The sequence below is a fragment of the Malaya genurostris genome, chromosome 3, assembly GCF_030247185.1.
Source record: "Malaya genurostris strain Urasoe2022 chromosome 3, Malgen_1.1, whole genome shotgun sequence".
Lineage (NCBI taxonomy): Eukaryota > Metazoa > Arthropoda > Insecta > Diptera > Culicidae > Malaya > Malaya genurostris.
The window spans coordinates 185162220-185180896 of record NC_080572.1 but is presented as its reverse complement, the minus strand read 5'-3'; the positions used below and the strand labels follow the sequence as shown (position 1 = coordinate 185180896).

The following is an 18677-nucleotide window of genomic DNA, read 5'->3' as shown; positions in this document are numbered from 1 at the left end:
GTAAGGCAGATGAATCAGAAGTTGTAAGAGATAAATTATTTACTGCTCCATCATGTTCAATGTTTTTCATCACTCTTTGTGCTTGTAAAACCACTACGGTAGTACAGGTAGTACTGACCCTCAACTAACCACTAACTCTAGTATCACATAGAGCATGTGTGGGGTGCTTTCATTATATTTTAAAAAGCTTTTATTTATGAAATATCTTCATGTTCAACTATTCGGTGAGGTGCATTGACGATCTATTGTCACTGTTTTCGTTCTTGAAAATTTGCGCGTACTTTTGCTGTTGTGATTATTATATTATTCCGCATTTCTAATTCCATAGACTGTTCTTCTTCAACGAAGCAAAACCACGTCACGGTTTTCGAATAATAATGACTGAATACCATTCACACTATATGTTTCACACGATTCCAATGTAGGTAATGATCAAGGTGCTGCGATAGAGTGGGAATATGTCGAGCCAGTAACGTTATTTTTTCATATCTAAATGTAGGCACTTAGTTTGATTATTTTGTTTATACGCATATGTTTGATTGTTGCCTTCACCTTCTCTGTCGAATTATATTGAACATAAGCAGAACTGACATAACGGTAACTCTGCAGTACGTTCTGCTGCAGCACAGGATGTATTTGTGGGCGTTACCGGGAATTGTGTTATATTTTGTTGGTCACGAAGAATAGGTGCACGCTTCTGTATTGTTGAACTTTCATTGTTGTTTAATGTTGCACGCTTAGGTATTTGTTAATCGTTGATTTCGTTTCTACTGATGGTTGCGATGGTTTATAGTATCAATACTAACGCTTAGGAAGATCATCAGATGCAACTTTAGAAGTACCAATCATTCTTCGTAAAGTGCAATTGATATAATCAAAGTTAGCTTAGTGCACTAAAGTTCGTCACTGTTGAATTTAGTTCACTGTTGTTTAAGTTACAACTAATCGATAAATATTCGGATATTTGACTTCCAAGCAATCATCCGTATTCTCCATAATTAGAGCATGGTTTCACGTCAAGTTTGGCATGTGACTTTCTATTGGAGTCATATGTGGACCAAGATCTATTCTTCCATAATGGACAAAATAAACCAACATAATATTAATTTCATATTGGACATAAAATTTGTTCTTTCCCTACATAAAGTAGTCGTTCGCTACACAAGCGAAGACATTGCACTGGTCCTACGCTCATAAAAAGTTTGAGCTTTACGTATGCTTAGCGTTTCATATATCGAGTGGTAATACCAGTTCAATTTAAACTACTTTGTACTGACCAGTCGAAGAAGAAAACAAAACGTTAATATACAAAAAAATCTGTTATCATCAAACAAGGCCGTTCTCCATTGACCACAACGTCGAGGTGTTCCTAATGTTTTATGAAGAAAGACCAAACGATGCCGTTGCTTCGAACAGTACAGCTTTGCTTTTTTCCGTTGCTTTGCTTTTTCCGTTGAGAAATATTTAAATGGTTCAAAACGAACCGATTTTACGGAATTTATCCGATGTTTACGACTGTTAAGAACTTTTTGGACATCATTTATTTATCTACAGCAGAACCTAAAATTTTGGACCAGGATTCTGGAACTGGAACTGAATTCATGTACGGGATTTAGTTACAGCGTGCAGGTTTTGGATTTTGGAAATGAATTCTAAAACTGAATTTTAAAAATTAATATCTGAAACTGAGTTCAGCAAATAAATTATAAAACTAAATTCAGGAACTAAATTTTGATTCAGAACATTTAGTTCCAGAATTCAAATCAAAAATTCATATCCTGAACTTTATTCCAGAATTCCTAAGTTGAAATCCTAAGTCAGGATTCTGGATTCGCATTCATAACTAAATTCAGTTCCAAAATCTTGTTAAGAAATTAGTTTTAATTACTGAACCGGTAATCTAGCACTAATTTCTGAAACTGTATTCTGAAATTAAATTAAACTAAACTGAAATCAAGTTCAGAGAGTCCAGATAGATAAAAATTCAGGTTCTGAAATCAGTTCCAAAATTTAGTTACTGAATTCAGTAATAGATATAGGACTATAATTGAATGCTGTGGTCAAGTACATCGAAATCGAAGCATGCTTGGTTCTTCTAGTCAATTAGGCTTTCTCTTCATGTATTTTCATATGCAGGGTAGTGTAATTGGCAAGACAATTTCCCCAGTGAAGAGCTAGCTAGGGGTTCGAATCCTGTCTGTGCGGTAACATTTTGACGGTTTTCATCACATAGTTGCATTCGCATGTAATTTTTCTCATGAACAGTGGTCCAAAACGGGAAATTTGCGTGACAAAAATATTTTCACTAATATTTAATAATTAGTTTTTTGTAGTTAGCATCTTCACAAAAGTTGTTTGTAATCAAATGTAATGTAATCCTTTTGATGAAAAAAGTTACTAGGGTGGTCCTTATTTAGAATGAAATCAGAAATCTAACTTTCTTAATTGAACTCAAACATAATTTTGCTGTGCAATAAAGTTGTAAGAAATTTCATGCTGAGCAAATTTGCTAAAAAAAGCACCTCTCTAGCTATTAGTTTGATTGAGTTACATCAATTTTCCCGAGTAAAAGTTGGGTGGCTCCTGAAAGATCACTTTTCTTGTTCTAACTTTTTTGTGAAACGTTCTATGGAAAAGTTGTTTTTGAAAGGCTGTTGTTAACATCAGACCCTATCTTGGCATTGTCGAACAAACAAAATAGGAGAAGTTCAGAAGACTTACTCTAACAAGCAAAATATTTAGTTTTAGATAATAAAATAGTTCATTGTTTCATTTATTCAATACATACCAAACCGCCATCAACTGTAATCCTTTGTTTTATTTTGAATTTTACCGATACGATTATTGCGATAATGGAATCAAAATTAATTGAATCAGTAATTTTGGTAATAAATTTGATAAAATTATTCAGCAAAAAATTATTTTCGGCTGTAGTTTTTGTGTGTCTCATTTCTCGAACGGACAATGTATGGAACATTTGTAGAACTAATTTGATACTATTATTATTATGGAAGTACACTGAAGTCTTTTTTTATGCAAGTTTACGTACCGCATAACTCTGAAACATCACATAAAAAACCGCATAACTCTGAAACTTTGCATAAAAAACCGCAGAAGGGAACTCTGAAAATTCGCATAAAAAAACCGCATAACTCTGAAACTTCGCATAACTCTAAAAATTTGCATAAAATAAGTCGCATAAAAAAATCGCATAATTAAAAAAGACCACATAAAAAAGATCTCAGTGTATGCTGATACGTTAAGGCGTTTAAGAGTTATGCAATGTTTTTCAGTGTTTTGAAGGTATTTTTAAGACTAATTTAAATAAGTTTAAATATAACACCCTTCCAATTTTCTCTTAAATTCATACTTATATTATGACCTCTCAGAAACCGCACAGAATACATTTTTATCCATCTGGCATCTAATGAATATTGATATTTGAAGCTTGACTAGTTTTGGATGAAAAAATAATCATAACTTTTTACTGGTAGCTCATATGAAAAAGCTTGGTTCAGAAAAATTATGCGCAATAATTAGTTCAACAACTCTTCTGAAGACAACTTTTCCATGGAATGTTTCACAAAAAGTTAGAACAAAAAAGGTGATTTTTCAGGAGACACCCTACTTTTACTCGGGAAAATTGATGTAACTCGATCAAATAAAAAGCTAGAGAGGTGCTTTTTTCAGCAAAGTTGCTCAGCATAAAATTTCCTACAGCTTTATTGTACAATGAGTTCAATTAAAAAAGTTAGATTTCAGATTTCAATCCAAATAAGGATCACCCTAGTAACTTTTTTCTTCAAAAGGAGCGCCATTTGATTACGACCAACTTTTGTGAAGACGCCAACTACAAAAAAACTAATATTTAATAGTGAAAATATTTTTGTCACGCTAATCTCCTGTTTCGGACCATAGTGCAATGTGTGTTTTCCGTTAGATACTGATCGACGGTTAAAATGTTACTCGTCTTTTTTTGGAACTGAATATTAACTGTTAAGTTCGAAAAAATCTTGTGATTTTACATCTTATAACATGCACATAAATGGAGCGTCGTATTTCACACAAATTTATATTCGAAAACATGTAAGATTATGTTATTTGAAGGTTATATGGTTTGAAATCGAATTAAATGAAAAACTAAAGATCGTTTGCAACAGCGCGACGTGAACCGAGAAACATTAGATCACAAAGCATACCAGATAATCTACTGAGCCACAGAAGCTCATATCTGCTCAATGAATACATATAAATCCATACAGCTGAACAAATTACACTCGGAGCCTGTTAAACTGTTCGAATGGAATATTGCGTCATTTGGCAAGTTTGTAGAATTATGTCATCTGTAAAATTCATATTTTTTTCTGTGTGAATTTCTTCTTAATGCTAGTTCGTACCAAACATATCAGAAAACTTCAATTTTGAAATATTTGTGGTTATTTCATACTATTAAAAATTGTATCATAAATAACTGAACATATTGTCGATAATGTTGAGAAACAAATATGTTGCTGCGATGAATTCAACAAGAGATATTCACAATAAAGTTCTACTCATTCTTGTACAGAGTGAATTTGAAAGTACATCATTTTTACGTCAAAACGCTTTTATCAGTGGAGAATAAAGTTTCCTTTATTAAATCTTAATAAATATTGTTGAGATTTGAATTTTTCTAAAGCAATATACGATCAGTTAGCCGTCATATCTTTCTTTCAAAACATCAAAGAGGCATTTTGCTCAGTGTTTACAACACACTATATCTCTCAGGTTAAATTGATTGTAAAGCCATAAATCAAATAGAACCACTGAGTGCTTATTAGACTATGGTAGAATATAAAGAAAACACCGTAATTTACAATGCTTTGTGCATGTAACCTGATATCCCAAAAAAATATCATCAACATACAATCTGGAAGCGATCATCGATTTGTAAGGTGTCGAATTCGCATTCAGACTGAACGCAATTGAAAATAATGTGTATATATATGATCCTAAAGTCATAAACTCAACGAACTAAGTCGAAATTCACGCTATTTTTTTTTTACTAAACAGCTGTAATCAGTTTTCTTTATTAGCTCATCATTTCGATAAATTGAAGTTCTGTTACAAGTTTCTACTCGTTACATAAAAATATAGAGGTGGATGGGGTAAAACGCACCCCCTAAGGAAATGTAGCTATATCTTAACTATAGAGAATAACACGGAAGAGTTTCATGCATGACTATCTTCCGTAATCATTATTTTTCAAAATTATGTACAAATACTCGCTAAATACATTGAAAAATACATAAAATATCTTATTTTCTAAAACCCTTAAATATTGTCTATTGAAATATATGCGGGGCATGACGCCCGATAGTGGAAAACTTGAAAATGTACATTCTAAATTACGCGAAGTGACGATAATCTGAACATAGAGGCAAGATGATCTTAAACAACGGGTAAATTATTCATTAAATTGATAACTTATGGATAATTTTTGTAAGCGAATTCTTGAGCATTTTGCCTCACACAATTCGGGTCGTTTTGCCCCCAAAAATATGAGACGATATATTTGACAATTTTTCTATAAATTTGCATATACATCGTCTGTATTAGAACTAATTTTAGAAACCCGAAAGATTGGTAAAGAAGATCACTGGTTACATAATTAAAATCGCCTTCCTCACCCTAGAAAATTACGATGGAACGAACATCAAAAATTACTTATAACAGAGACATAATTGGTTTTTTAAATTTTTTCCAGCTATGATTGAACCATCGCTACCAAAATTTTATAGTAATTTGTTGTTATGGCGGACTTTCAGTTTCATTAAAATTTCAGTGAAAAAAATTGGTAACTTTTGAGAAAAGCAAAAGGTGCATTATGCCTCCCCTACTTCTGGTGTTAAATCTAATTTTTCAAAATTCAACAACGCAATTGAAAACCACTTGAGTATAGAAGAAATAATATATCTCAAATTTGAGAAATAACATTAAAAATAGCTAGTTTGCTGCATCAACTTATGTCGATGAATGCACATTGTCATTAGAATACTTCAACACAGATATCCAGGTGCAGGTCCAAAATCGTTTAATATTAAACATTCTTTCTAAACACAACTGTCGATCATCTACTCGCAGTGCCCGATGAACAATATTTGAAGCACGATACTCACGGTTTGTGTGCCATGAAACCATCTAATGAACACACTAAAACTTATCCAGTACATCCATAACGCATACAAACGCTGTAATACCCAACATGGAACAGACAGGTGAGAAACCCTTACAAACGAACCATTATGAACACACTAATTAATGCAACACCGCACTCCTGCATCATGACCCGTCCGCCATTGGAACAGAGTATCTCCGCATCTGGGCTGGTCCACTTCCCGGATTCATCCCGGCAGATCAAATCTAAATCTTCATCGCGTACATGTCATGCTTTGATGATGCGAAACTGCAGTATGACTCAAAATGCACTTCTTTTCGATCCCATTAACATCGTCAAGCAGCATAATAACGGGAATCCGGTAAAATGCCACCCTCACAGTTCCACAGATTGATGTTGGTATAGATCTACAAGCGACCATTATCCACCACTACAAAAATGTAGGTCTTCAGTACTCTTTCACTGCACATTGCAACATATCTTTGTTGTTCCTTCACAACCAAAAGTGAACAAACCAAACGACATTCCTTCAAAAGGACAACTCACCGAAATCAAAACAATATACGCGTACACCAAATATCTGAAACATTTAATCCTTGCTGAGAGACGCATTTCGTACGTTTACTGGATCCGCTGGTAATAATCGAAGGTAATCATGTTCTACCAGTGTAAATCACACATTTTCCCAACACGATCCAACTTAAACCACTTCACTGCTGTAAAGTTCAAAACCTAAGCTGGTAATGATAAAACAAAAAGAGAGACCCAACCTTCGCGTACTGCACTCATTCGAAAGCTCACACCGAACGAAAACGCATACCTTTCGAGACGCAAGGCAAACCTGTACTGACTGATTGCTAGACGACGCCGACTCTAAACCATCCAAACATGCGAACGAAGCAGTCGCTTCGTTGGTACACTGATACAACTCGGATCGACAGCGTCCGTCGCTATCCCTAGGCGAAAGAGTCGCAAACCCAAAGCACCAACACCAACATCATCAAACGGAAAGGGACCAACGAAAAAAAAGCAAACCACCACCTCACGACCCGCTGGCAGGTTCAGAGAACGCAGAGAAAATTGGAGAGGGTCTTTTCTTTCTATACGCAAATACGCAAAAAGTCGTAAAAATCAAACGGGAAAACGTGATGTTCAGCTGTGGCACTGCATCTTTGCTTCCCCCAACTAATCGCTTCGGTTCTGACGACGTGTATGGGCAATTCAGTTTTTAGAGGGTGGAAAACCCCTACCAGTGAGATCACGGCGCAATATGATGAAATTCTACCGTAATTAGAAACGAGCAGGATCTATCCCAACATATGATTCGTAGAACTGATGTTGTTTTTGTTTTGAATCTTTTCAATACTAAAGCATAGAGAACTTTTTCTTCAAGCAAGGCTATTGTTTAGAAGAACAATGCTCCGAAATTCCAGAAATCTGGAAGTGTGGAATATTTTTTTGGAACTATAAGCGACCAGAATTCAATTTGAACTACTAAGTTGTACTAACAGGTAACTTTGGAATGCTATGGTCCGGACGAGACAAAAATTAAACGTAAAGAAAACACCAAGTCGGTTGGTGCCCAAAGCTTAAGAAAAACTAACATCAATAAAAAATTTGAAAACCATTGCCAATTGACTTCTGTGAAAATTTTCTGGAAACTCTACTGAAGCATGTAAGCTATGAATTTACGCATTTAAATTGGATTACCGATCTCAGCTGTTCCAACCTCAGTAGATGATTTTTTCAGTAAAAATAACATTTTATCACAGCATTACCTTAAGATACTGCAGTCAACAAATGTTTATTTGTGCTGGTATATCAGTAGAATGAAAATGTTCGGTAGTTCGACTGTTCTAAACTTTTGAAAACATTGCCAGTGAAGTTTAGTGTGTAGATTGGTTTAGTTTTTCGTGGCTTTTATCCTGCCTGATATCAATATTATATGATTTTTTCTTGAAATAACGTTTTCAGTCGAATATTTTCGAATAGATGAAGAATGGCTGGTACGGTAAGATGGAATAAAACATTGAGGTAAAACGCATTCCATGCTTTTTTCAGAATCACGAAATAAAACTAAAAAATATCAGTAGCAACTCTTACCTTAACAAGCACTTCGCCAGGATATAGGTCTTTGAAGTTAATAAGAACACAATACGAGAAACAAGAGCGCGTAAGTGACAAATTGCTGACAAAATTTGACGACTTTAAATTGATTTTATGGCTTTGTTATGAATGATGGAACATGTATCAAAAACGAACTTCGAGCAGCTTCAGCCTAATAACGTAGTTAGGTCAACGATAAATGAAATGCCAAAAAGTTGCCGAAGTTCTCTAAAAACTACATGGTTAGTTGTGATTTGAAAAATACAATCTTCATAACTACAGGTAAGATTACCCAATAAATTTACTTCAACGAGTGTCTGTCAAAACTAAAGAAAAAACGTGTTTAATCCACCTAGCAGTGAGATGATACCTTTTTTTACCAATCTGGATGTGTTTTTTGCATGAATATTCTTCGGTGTTTCAGTTTTCATAACATTATTTTAATGACCGTCGTTTTAAGCGACAATTTGAGATTTTAATCACTCATTACTCTGAAATGTCGAAACTGCAAATCGGATCGAATTTAAATCTAGAAGTGTGATAATCGATTAAAGATGCCATGATATGTAAGTTCCACTTTAGAGTTTACGGTAATTTAAGGTACTTCCAGAGCCGGTATTCAGGAACCAGCATAACCCAAACCGGTTCGTATGGCCATATGACGAATAAATTACAACAGTTTTGAGTCCAACTTTGAAGCTCAATCCCATCTTCTATATCGGTTTGAATTTTAAAAACGAGAACCGGAAGTCATAATTGTATAAAATTAATTAATTTTTGTATGTATGTATAAAATTAATTAATTTTGTAAGAAGTTTATTTTAATTTGAATTTTTGTTTCTGATATTTGATTAGGCTTTTTTTGAGAAAACGATTGAGCTTTGAGAAACGATTTTATACTGGAACCGGAATTCTAAAATCGGTATGGTCGAAGTCAGATAAATTCACCTGAATAGCTGTATAGTTTACATTTGTTTCAAAATATTTGAAAATCAGTGAAGACATCTTTGAGAAATCATAGCACGAATTAAATTTTTAGGTGCCTTCTGAATCGACAAAAAGTTAATTTTTTTATCGGTTATCCAAATCTGCTAACCCGATAAACCTGATTAATTTATGTGGAATAGACATTTTTATACCAATCACCCTGTTTACCCGAAACCGGATGTTGGATCTGGCTGAAGAGCAAAATGTTTTATAAAATCTTGAAACTTTTCATTTCAATCTTAGATGATTCTTAGATTTCATTTGAATCTTAGATCGGTTCAGCCATCTACGAGAAGAATGAGTTACACAATTTTGATTTCGTTTCATATATCATCCTGTAGTTCCGGAACCAGAGGTCGGAACCAAACATAATTCAGGAACTTTGTTTAGGAGCATACGACTTTTCGTATGAATCTGAATTTGCAGAAAAGAAATTTTCCGAGAAAATTGAGTGAAATTATTTGTCACACACGCATTTGCTGATCTCGACGAACTGATTCGAATGGTATATGGATGTTATGTTCTTCCAGCATTTATTGCTGTAAGTAGTTTAAAACAATATAATTAAAAAAAAATCTACCATCATCTGGTTTATATATGTCATATTCGAACGATTATGTTGCCAAAAACGAGCCGTGCTATAATCGGTCCGAGGTTAAATGTCATGGAAAGGGATGCTGTACACAGTCTTTTTGGTACTTAGAAACAATTGTATGTAACAGAATAGAAAATCGTGTTTTTCGTTGCTCCCAAGCATTGCTTTGTCATACAGCGCTCAAAACTCCTACTGCTGGAATAGGGGGAAAAGTCGTTTATACAAAAATGTCGATATCTTCGTTAAAAATGGACGGATTTTAACAATCTATGGCTTGTTGGATAGGTATTATCGTGCGGAATCTAAGTCTGAAAACATTTTCTGTTTTCAAGGTCAATTGTGACAGATACTGTCAAAAAACTGAATATTTTGACATAAAACTTCGTATAACTCAAAAAGTAAACATCCGATCCCAAAACCATTCAATAGCGTTTTGGGTGACGGGGAGACCTTTCATTTGCAACTAGTTTGATAAAAATCGGCCCAGCCATCTCTGAGATCTCGACCTCTTAGTTGACAACACACATACAGACACACACACATACACACACACACAGACATTTGCTCAGTTCGTCGAGCTGAATCGATTGGTATATGTCATTCGGCCCTCCGGGCCTCGGAAAAATTTTCGAAAGTTTGAGCGAATTCTATACCTATTTTATATATATATATATATATATATATATATATATATATATATATATATATATATATATATATAAAAAAAGGTAAAACTACAAGGATCAGCCCCATAGGGTTGTTCGGGCCACTGATGTGGAACAAGGCAACCAAAATTTCTAATGATCGACATTTTTAATCACTCGTCACACTTTTGAAGCAAAGACCCCTCATCTCCCCTATGTCACATGTCACAAATTCAAAATAAATGAAATTCATCTCAGTACATACTCAATATGTATGACAAACCATACAAATATGAGGGGAAATTCGATTTATTACATGCTGCCATTAGATTAAAAAATATCACTGAAACTACAAAGCCATCAAAATTATTTTATTATTATTAATTATAAAATTTAACAAAATGTATTTTATTGGAATTGATGAAACATTTAAATCATCTGTTTTAATCCTCCTAGATATATTATTTCTTTAGCTAAGGAATAATATTTCCTTAGTGTAGCATACAGGGCTGAGAAAATAAAGATCAAAACCTCATCAAATCGAGATCACTGCCGAAAAAGATCGCTTGTGATGTTTTCCAATAAAGATCACCTCTGATCTGATCTTTTCAAGATCAGTTGACCAGTGATCTTTAAATCACATCGATCGAAATCGGTACTGATCTTCCGTCACACAAAATCGGTAGTGATTTTGAGCTAAAAAGATTCTTGATTCATGTAAGTTCAATCATTTGATGATTCGATCATCTTTGATCTTGGTGGAGGAAAACCACATATGATTAAGATAAAACATGACATGATCTACGTCTGAAATCGTTAGTTACTTCTGTGTATGATATTCAAGCTAAACAAAGTAAATTAATCAGCTGCATGACATGCTTTATGATTGAACATGTTTTTCTTATCATTATAATTATTGATAATCACAGCATATATGTTAATGTTATTTGCTGGTTTTATTAATATTACTCCGCCTGACTGAATTTCAAATACATCAAGAAGCATGAAATTTCGATGCGACCGACCAAACAAACTTTTTGAAATTCTTTCATTCTTTGTGTGGTTCATAATCCACATCTGCTTACTACCTATCATTAGATTTCCGAAAGTTAAAAAATCCTTAGTTCCAAGCGATCGGTGCACCCAAACTCATATACATTGACTAAAATTGTCAGTGCATAACTTAAGTTAAACCGTTTGAAGGCATCTTTTTTTTTACTCATATTAGGCAAATTTATTAATTTTGCTAATTTACTCGCCCCTCCATGCACTTTTGCTGATACAACAGAAATGATTTAACACACTTACACTTTTTTCTATAGAATGCAAACGTTCATTGTGGAGATTTTATCAGGAAATAGGGCAAAGCAGTAATAGGTATTTCAAAAATGCGCTCATTGAAAATATTGGACGTCACATTCCAACAACCCTACCCCCTTCCCCCTGTCACAAAAGGTCACGTTTTCTGAAACACCCCCTCCCCCTTGCGACGTGACGTCTTTTATGGACAGCGCTTATCTTCGCCAAGCTTGTGTTCATGTTTTGAATGCAAGCGGTTATTTTTATAGCGTTAAGTTTCTCTACCATTCTGCAATTTCGGTAGAAGCGATAAACTTTTTCTCATTATCAATCGAGTACATCTTATATAAATTAGAAATTAATCTTAAGTACTCAAAATTTATCCTGGGGTAGTTATCAATTTCTCAGACGAAACAAAATTTATATATTTATATGATATATAAGTGAAAATACGAGGCTTGATACATACACATCGAAACTTAGAAATATTTCCAATCAAATGATGAAATAATATAAATAATTGATACAAAATAGACTGAGCTGTAAGTGTTTGAAACCTGACCACATTTCTACGTGTGTTTTTCCTTGAGTTTCTGATTTGTACCCCTATATAGAAAATAAAGATGTATTCCACATCAAAAGCAGACCGAAACACTAATTCCGGTGTCTACTACTATTTCGTGATATTAGTGAAGAAATTTAAATTTTTCTTCAAGCAATTAATCCTCCGTTACAATGATTGTTTTATTTAGAAATTTCTATTCATTTCATACTACGAGATTTTCTTTGGCTGGATTTAGTTGTGCGCATACATCACCCCGAGAATTATATTCCAAACCAATAAATATTTTTCTACTCACTGAAAATAATCAACCTTTTTAAAGGACAGTTGCCAAAGAGTTATTTCCCAATTGCACTAGTTAGTTATTAGGATTTTCTAGACTACCACTTATTCCGTCATTTTTTAACGCTATCAGTAAAATTAGTCGCTCTCAAAACTTATTCAAACTACGATTCTCTTCCAAGACTAATTTAGCGTAGTGAAATTATATACTTTTTTTAAAGATTAGAATCAAATGAGCTGATCTCATCAGTTCCATCATATTATGTGTTGAATTATATGGGAAACGCACTAAACGAAAATATACCACCGTGTTGGGAAAATCATGAAGATCCATTTCATTATTGCTCGTGAAAAAAACAGTTCATTCGATTTTCTAAAAAAAACTCAATGACTGAAAAAATCTTTTCCGAGAATTTTATTCATGAAACAAGTATCCATAAAACTTTTAACGTCGAAGTTCACAAGTGATTTTTTGTGTCAACGAAACTTGATGATGAATAGAATATCGCAAAAGAGATAATCGAAAAGAATAAGAGTCTCTAATGATAATTCGATGCTGAATTTCCACTACGCTTCAGTTCGACACCGAAGTGCTTCGTGTAAGATTTAATTATTATATTTTCATCAATAAAAAAATGTCTGCTGAATAAATTTGCAACTGAGAAACAATGACTACGATATTTTCGATGTACGTAGGGTGGTCAATGAGAACAACAAAGTATTTTTGCCACATTCCAAATAGTGATTGTAGCGACGAAAGGTTGTTTAAATTCGAGCTGGATGATTACACTGCACTACATATTTATATTAAACCCAATAAAACGCTGTTCAGCATGAATTCGATTTATAGAAGTAACAGGAGCGCAGCATTGTCAGTATGTCTCAAACACACAGCAGGTGCAGCGTTTTAAGAACGCGTTAAAATTGGCGTATCGATAGCTTGCGCTCCTATTACTTCTACATCGAGCTAATTTCACTAATATTGGCTATAAGAAGAATGTAATGAACATCCGAAATTATTCTATTATAGTTGGTATATTTGAGTAGCATGTAAAATTGATGGAATTCAATGGTATTTCGAATTAGTTCTCGCAGTTTACATTCCACTAACAGTTCGAGTTACAATTAGTGTCTAAAATTTTTTAATCAGCTGCATCAAATTTTACATTGTTTTTCATATTATTTCGGATTTCTTTGTATATATATATAACTTTTTCAAAGTCTATGGTAATGTTTTGTCACAAGACATAAGCTTATTAGCATATTCGAACAAAAAATAGAAGGTAATATATGACTTACTTTAGCACTGCTATTTCTAGTAGTTAGTACGTCAAGTGTCAAGGATCAAAATACACTTAAATGAGAAAAACAAACAGCAGTTGTAACACACAAAGAAGTAGCGTATTGTAGTTTTTTCTGTTTTTGTTATCGTAAACAGTTTTGAAAACAGATATTTTTGCGTATGACATATCATTCGCTAGGACATGATGGGTTAAGAAGGCAGTACGGCTAAGATTGAAAATAGATAAATATGAGAGAGTAGGCAACCTTTTTTCACTGACATTTTTTATATCTGTAAATTAGAGGTATTTATAGGAATTGACTTTAAATATTTATAGAGAAAAGTTTTCATAATATAATATTTGTTTGAGTTTCGGAGGGGATTTGCACCCCTAACACCCCCTATCATAATTGAATGAATAATTGTCTCAATTGATAAAACGTTGATTAATACTGTTCCTTCTTGAAGTAAAATATGCGTAAGGTAGTATTTGCTAATAAATTCATATTTTTACAACAAACTTAAAGACTGTCCCAGAAAGTATGGACGCAACCAAAAACAGCTGCCATTTCGCAATGGTTCAGAATCTGTCAACTTTTATGGCTGCGTCCTGTTGTTTACACTCTTCTCTAACCACTTGTGCAGTTGTTTATTCGTTTTCATTAGTTTGTTTCGAAATGCGTGGACTTTCAGCAGAACAACGTCGAAAAATTGTGTACAAATGGTGCACAGAACGCGGACTGTCACTGAGAAAGATAGCAAAAATGAAAGGAGTAAGTGAAAAAGCCGTGCGAAATGCAATCAGGAAGTTCGGTGAGGATAACACCTTTGAGGATAAACCGAAAACGGGTCGAAAAAAAGGTCCTGCTAACCCTCAGTTGGATGAACGTATACTGAAGGCGTTCGAGCAAAAGAAGGAGGTTTCAGTTCGGGATGTGGCCAAAAAAGTGGGCATGAGTGATGAAAATTTGAACTGCATAATCATGTACGACGAAACCTACGTGAAACTCGATTACAAATCCTTGTCGGGACTACAATATTATACGGTGCGAGAAGGGCAAGTGTTAAACCAGTCCGAGACATCGATTGAAGTCGAAAAATTTGATAAGAAAGCTATGGTCTGGCAAGCAATTTGTAGCTGCGGTAAGATTTCGAAACCCTTCATCACCACTGCTTCAATGAACAGCGAAATATACATTAAGGAATGTTTACAAAAACGACTTTTACCCATGATTCGAAGCCACAAAGATCCCGTTGTCTTCTGGCCAGATCTTGCATCTTGCCACTACTCGAAATCAACGGTAGAATGGTATACTACCAAAAATGTCACTTTCGTCCCAAAAGACATGAATCCACCAAATTGCCCACAACTTCGACCAATTGAGGAATTTTGGGGAAAAAGCTAGTCTACAATGGCTAAGTAGCAAATGTTGAGAATAATATTCTGTTGTTGTAGTCTAATATTATCAGTATGTCGAATAAAATATGAATATCTAACACTTGTGAATTATTTATAGCGAAATCAAAGTGCGTCCATACTTTCTGGGACAGTCTTAACTCGTTTTACTTGCAATAAAAAATTCCTTCAATACTTTTCGATAAAACACGAGTGGCCCAAGACATACGCCGACCAAAGGCTTCCGGCTCTCTCCTGCATAGCGACGTTGAGCAAAAAGTGATTTTAAATATTCTTTTGAATGTTTTAAACTTCAATGCTCGCTCTTTGAAATCGAGTGCAGAAGATTTTTTTCACGTTCTTAAAGTTCATAAAACTCAGATTGCTTTTGTTATTGAAACATCTTTAAAACCAAATGGCAAATTTGAAGAGCTTCAATTTTTGTTCAACGTCAAATCACACATCAAATTTCACCTTCTTTCAATTTGAAAGTTATCGGGTGAGAATTCTGCGTCCCGAGTTGTCGGTTCAATGCATAGGATGCTGGTCTTACAAGCCAGTTGTCGTATGTTCGAGCCCCGACCTGCAAAGATTCCATGCAACGCAATGCAATGATTCTGTACACTAAGAATCGGCTGCAAAGTATGTTCAAACAGAAAGGCAAAATTCCACAAAATGAATGTAATGCCAGGACTTTGGTTTACTTTGCCGGTTGAGAATTGTAATAAAAATCATAAATAGAATTCTTTTGGATGCGAAGTATTTACCATTCCAAAGTGCTGATGAGCAACTAAATTTCCTTAAAAGTTTTTTGAAGAAACCTACAGATACAAATCTAAGGTACACAAAATATGTTATCTAAATGCTAAGCATATCACATGGAATAACCGATAAAGTAATCAGAACGGTTGCCTACTTCATAATCTACTCTTTACTGGTTAATATGCTGTTTTATTTCCAAATTTCCTTTTAATTTTAACTTTATTTTGGAAATTTGAAGTATGGTGTATTTATGAATTGTTAAATTAAGTTGTTAACGCCATTCGCTATAATCAACAATATGAATAACAATGAAAACAATACTTTTCGCTTTGAGTAGTTAATTGAAAAATAAACAATTATGGGAGCGTGATAAATGAAAACTCGTGTCCAAACTCTTGAGTTTTGAATGGGTTTCATTTACCAAAGCAGAGAGGAAGCTGGCTGCTCCAGTAATTTAGAGAAGAGTACTCATGTCAGTTAGGCATACTCTCGTTGCATTAATGCAGCAGTGCGCGTCATGTCATTCACAACCTTCTACTTCACGGTGAAAGAATCAATTAACTGTATTGCGTACACTTTCTTTCAACTAAGAATAGTAATTAGTTCTTGTAATCAGAATAGCGAATAAAGCAAACACTTCACACTATAATCCTTCGCTGAGGGTGAAGTATGACACCTTGAAACTTGCTTTTGGACTTTCGAAGTGTGAAAAAGACACCAGTAAGTCAAGTAATACTCGTAGGATAAACTACAGACTCTCATAGTTACAGACCGGTAAATACTTCTTAGGGAGTCAAACGAATCGATATATACACTCGAATGTTTCGATGGATACTTTACCTGAATTAGCTGCATAGGTGATGAAATGATTTATTTTTATATACTTATTTTTATAGAGACGTAAATTTACACGATTTTGTCTAAGTCTGTAGTAACATGAGTCTGTAGGGTAAACAACAATACTAAGGCAATATTCGTCAAGCAATTCAATTCGCTTTGAATCAATTTTATGTTTCAGACCAAATAACCACAAATAACAGATATACAGGCTCGCATGTAAACTGTGTGTAATTTTTTGAATGAGTAACCACCAACGTTATCAGTTCGGAATCAACTCCGAATGGAGTCCGAGTGAGTGAAAAATTTTCATTCAGAATTCCGTGTGGAATTCATTATGAATTCCGAATTAATGCGGACTACAGTGCAAAAACGTTCTCTGTCGGAATTGAGTGAGGAAAAAAAACCTTAGAATAATGGTGTCATCCTATTGAAAATAATTTGCGGCTATCTTTTGAAGATGAAGTTGCTTTGATGACAGTTTGTAGTGATATTTGATTTTTTTAATGTGTGATACTAGTTTCAAAAAAAAAATTTGAAATTCAAAACATCATCAGTGAAAAAATTTTCAACATCATTCACACATTATACGAGGTCTGTTCAAAAAGTTCCCGGAATTTTTTAATTGCGCGCGTCTGGAGAGTCCGGCGGTCAAAAATTTTTTTTTATTGTGTTGGTACATATGTCCTTAATGTATGGTGAAATTTTTAGCTGTATTCATTGTTTACATTCTGTCTTGTAGCGGCTGGTGTAGACGTGTTTTTTTTTGAGCTCGGCGATTTTGTCTTGGTGACGTTGGGTGCTTCCACGTGGACGATTGTGCTTTTGTTTCGACATCATAACCGTACACCCATGTTTTATCACCAGTTATGACCCTTTCAAGTAAATTTGGATCGTCGTTGACGTCGTTTAACAGCTCCTGAGCGATGGTAATGCGTTTGTTTTTATGATCAAAATTCAGCAGTTTTGGAACGAATTTTGCTGCCACTCGTTTCATGCCCAAAACATTTGAAAAAATATGATGGCATGAGCTAACTGATATGCCAACTTCATCAGCAACTTCTCTAATAGTGATTCGGCGATCATCCATAATCATTTTTCCACTTTTCCCACTTTTTTATCGATTATTGACGTGCTGGGTCGACCGGAGCGTTCGTCGTCTTCAACGTCTTCGCGGCCATCTTGGAAACGCTTATACCACTCGTAAACACTTGTGTTTTTCATAGCAGACTCACCGTAGGCTCTCTGTAACATTTCGCACACTTGGTTACACTTTATTTCATTTTTCACGCAAAATTTAATACAAATTCTTCAATTCTTCCATTGTTTAAACTAACAAAAATCGCCGAGCTCAAAAAACACGTCTACACCAGCCGCTACAAGACAGAATGTAAACAATGAATACAGCTGAAAATTTCACCATACATTAGGGACATACACACTATACTTTTTTTACGGGTGTCGGTAAAAATTTTACTGACTTTCAAACAGCTGAACAGTCAGTAAACAGTTCAGTAAAATTTAAATTTACTGAGTGATTGGTAAACTGGATCGCCACAACGAACTGTCAAAATCTACTGACTTATTCATCACCTAATACCGAAGTTCGGTAAAATTTGCAAAACAAAACGTAAAAATTGAATTTTCTAAATTCTTCTATATTACTTAATCTGTAGTATTCCAAATACTAAGAAATTAAAAAGGATCAGCGAAAAATAATATACAGGTTTATTCGGTGATATGATAAGTTTAATGATTTTTGAATGCA

General features: G+C 34.3%; 1 protein-coding gene across 1 annotated transcript in view; it reads right to left on the bottom strand.

Moving 5' to 3' along the window:
- Positions 1-7024, bottom strand: part of LOC131436187 (CD63 antigen) — a 53377-nt gene extending 46353 nt beyond the window's left edge. Inside the window, exon 1 of the mRNA XM_058604759.1 lies at positions 6704-7024. Within this exon, the coding sequence (XP_058460742.1) occupies positions 6704-6769 (66 nt within the window). The 5' untranslated portion in view covers positions 6770-7024. The remainder of the gene's footprint in view (positions 1-6703) is intronic.
- Positions 7025-18677: the final 11653 nt, after the last annotated feature.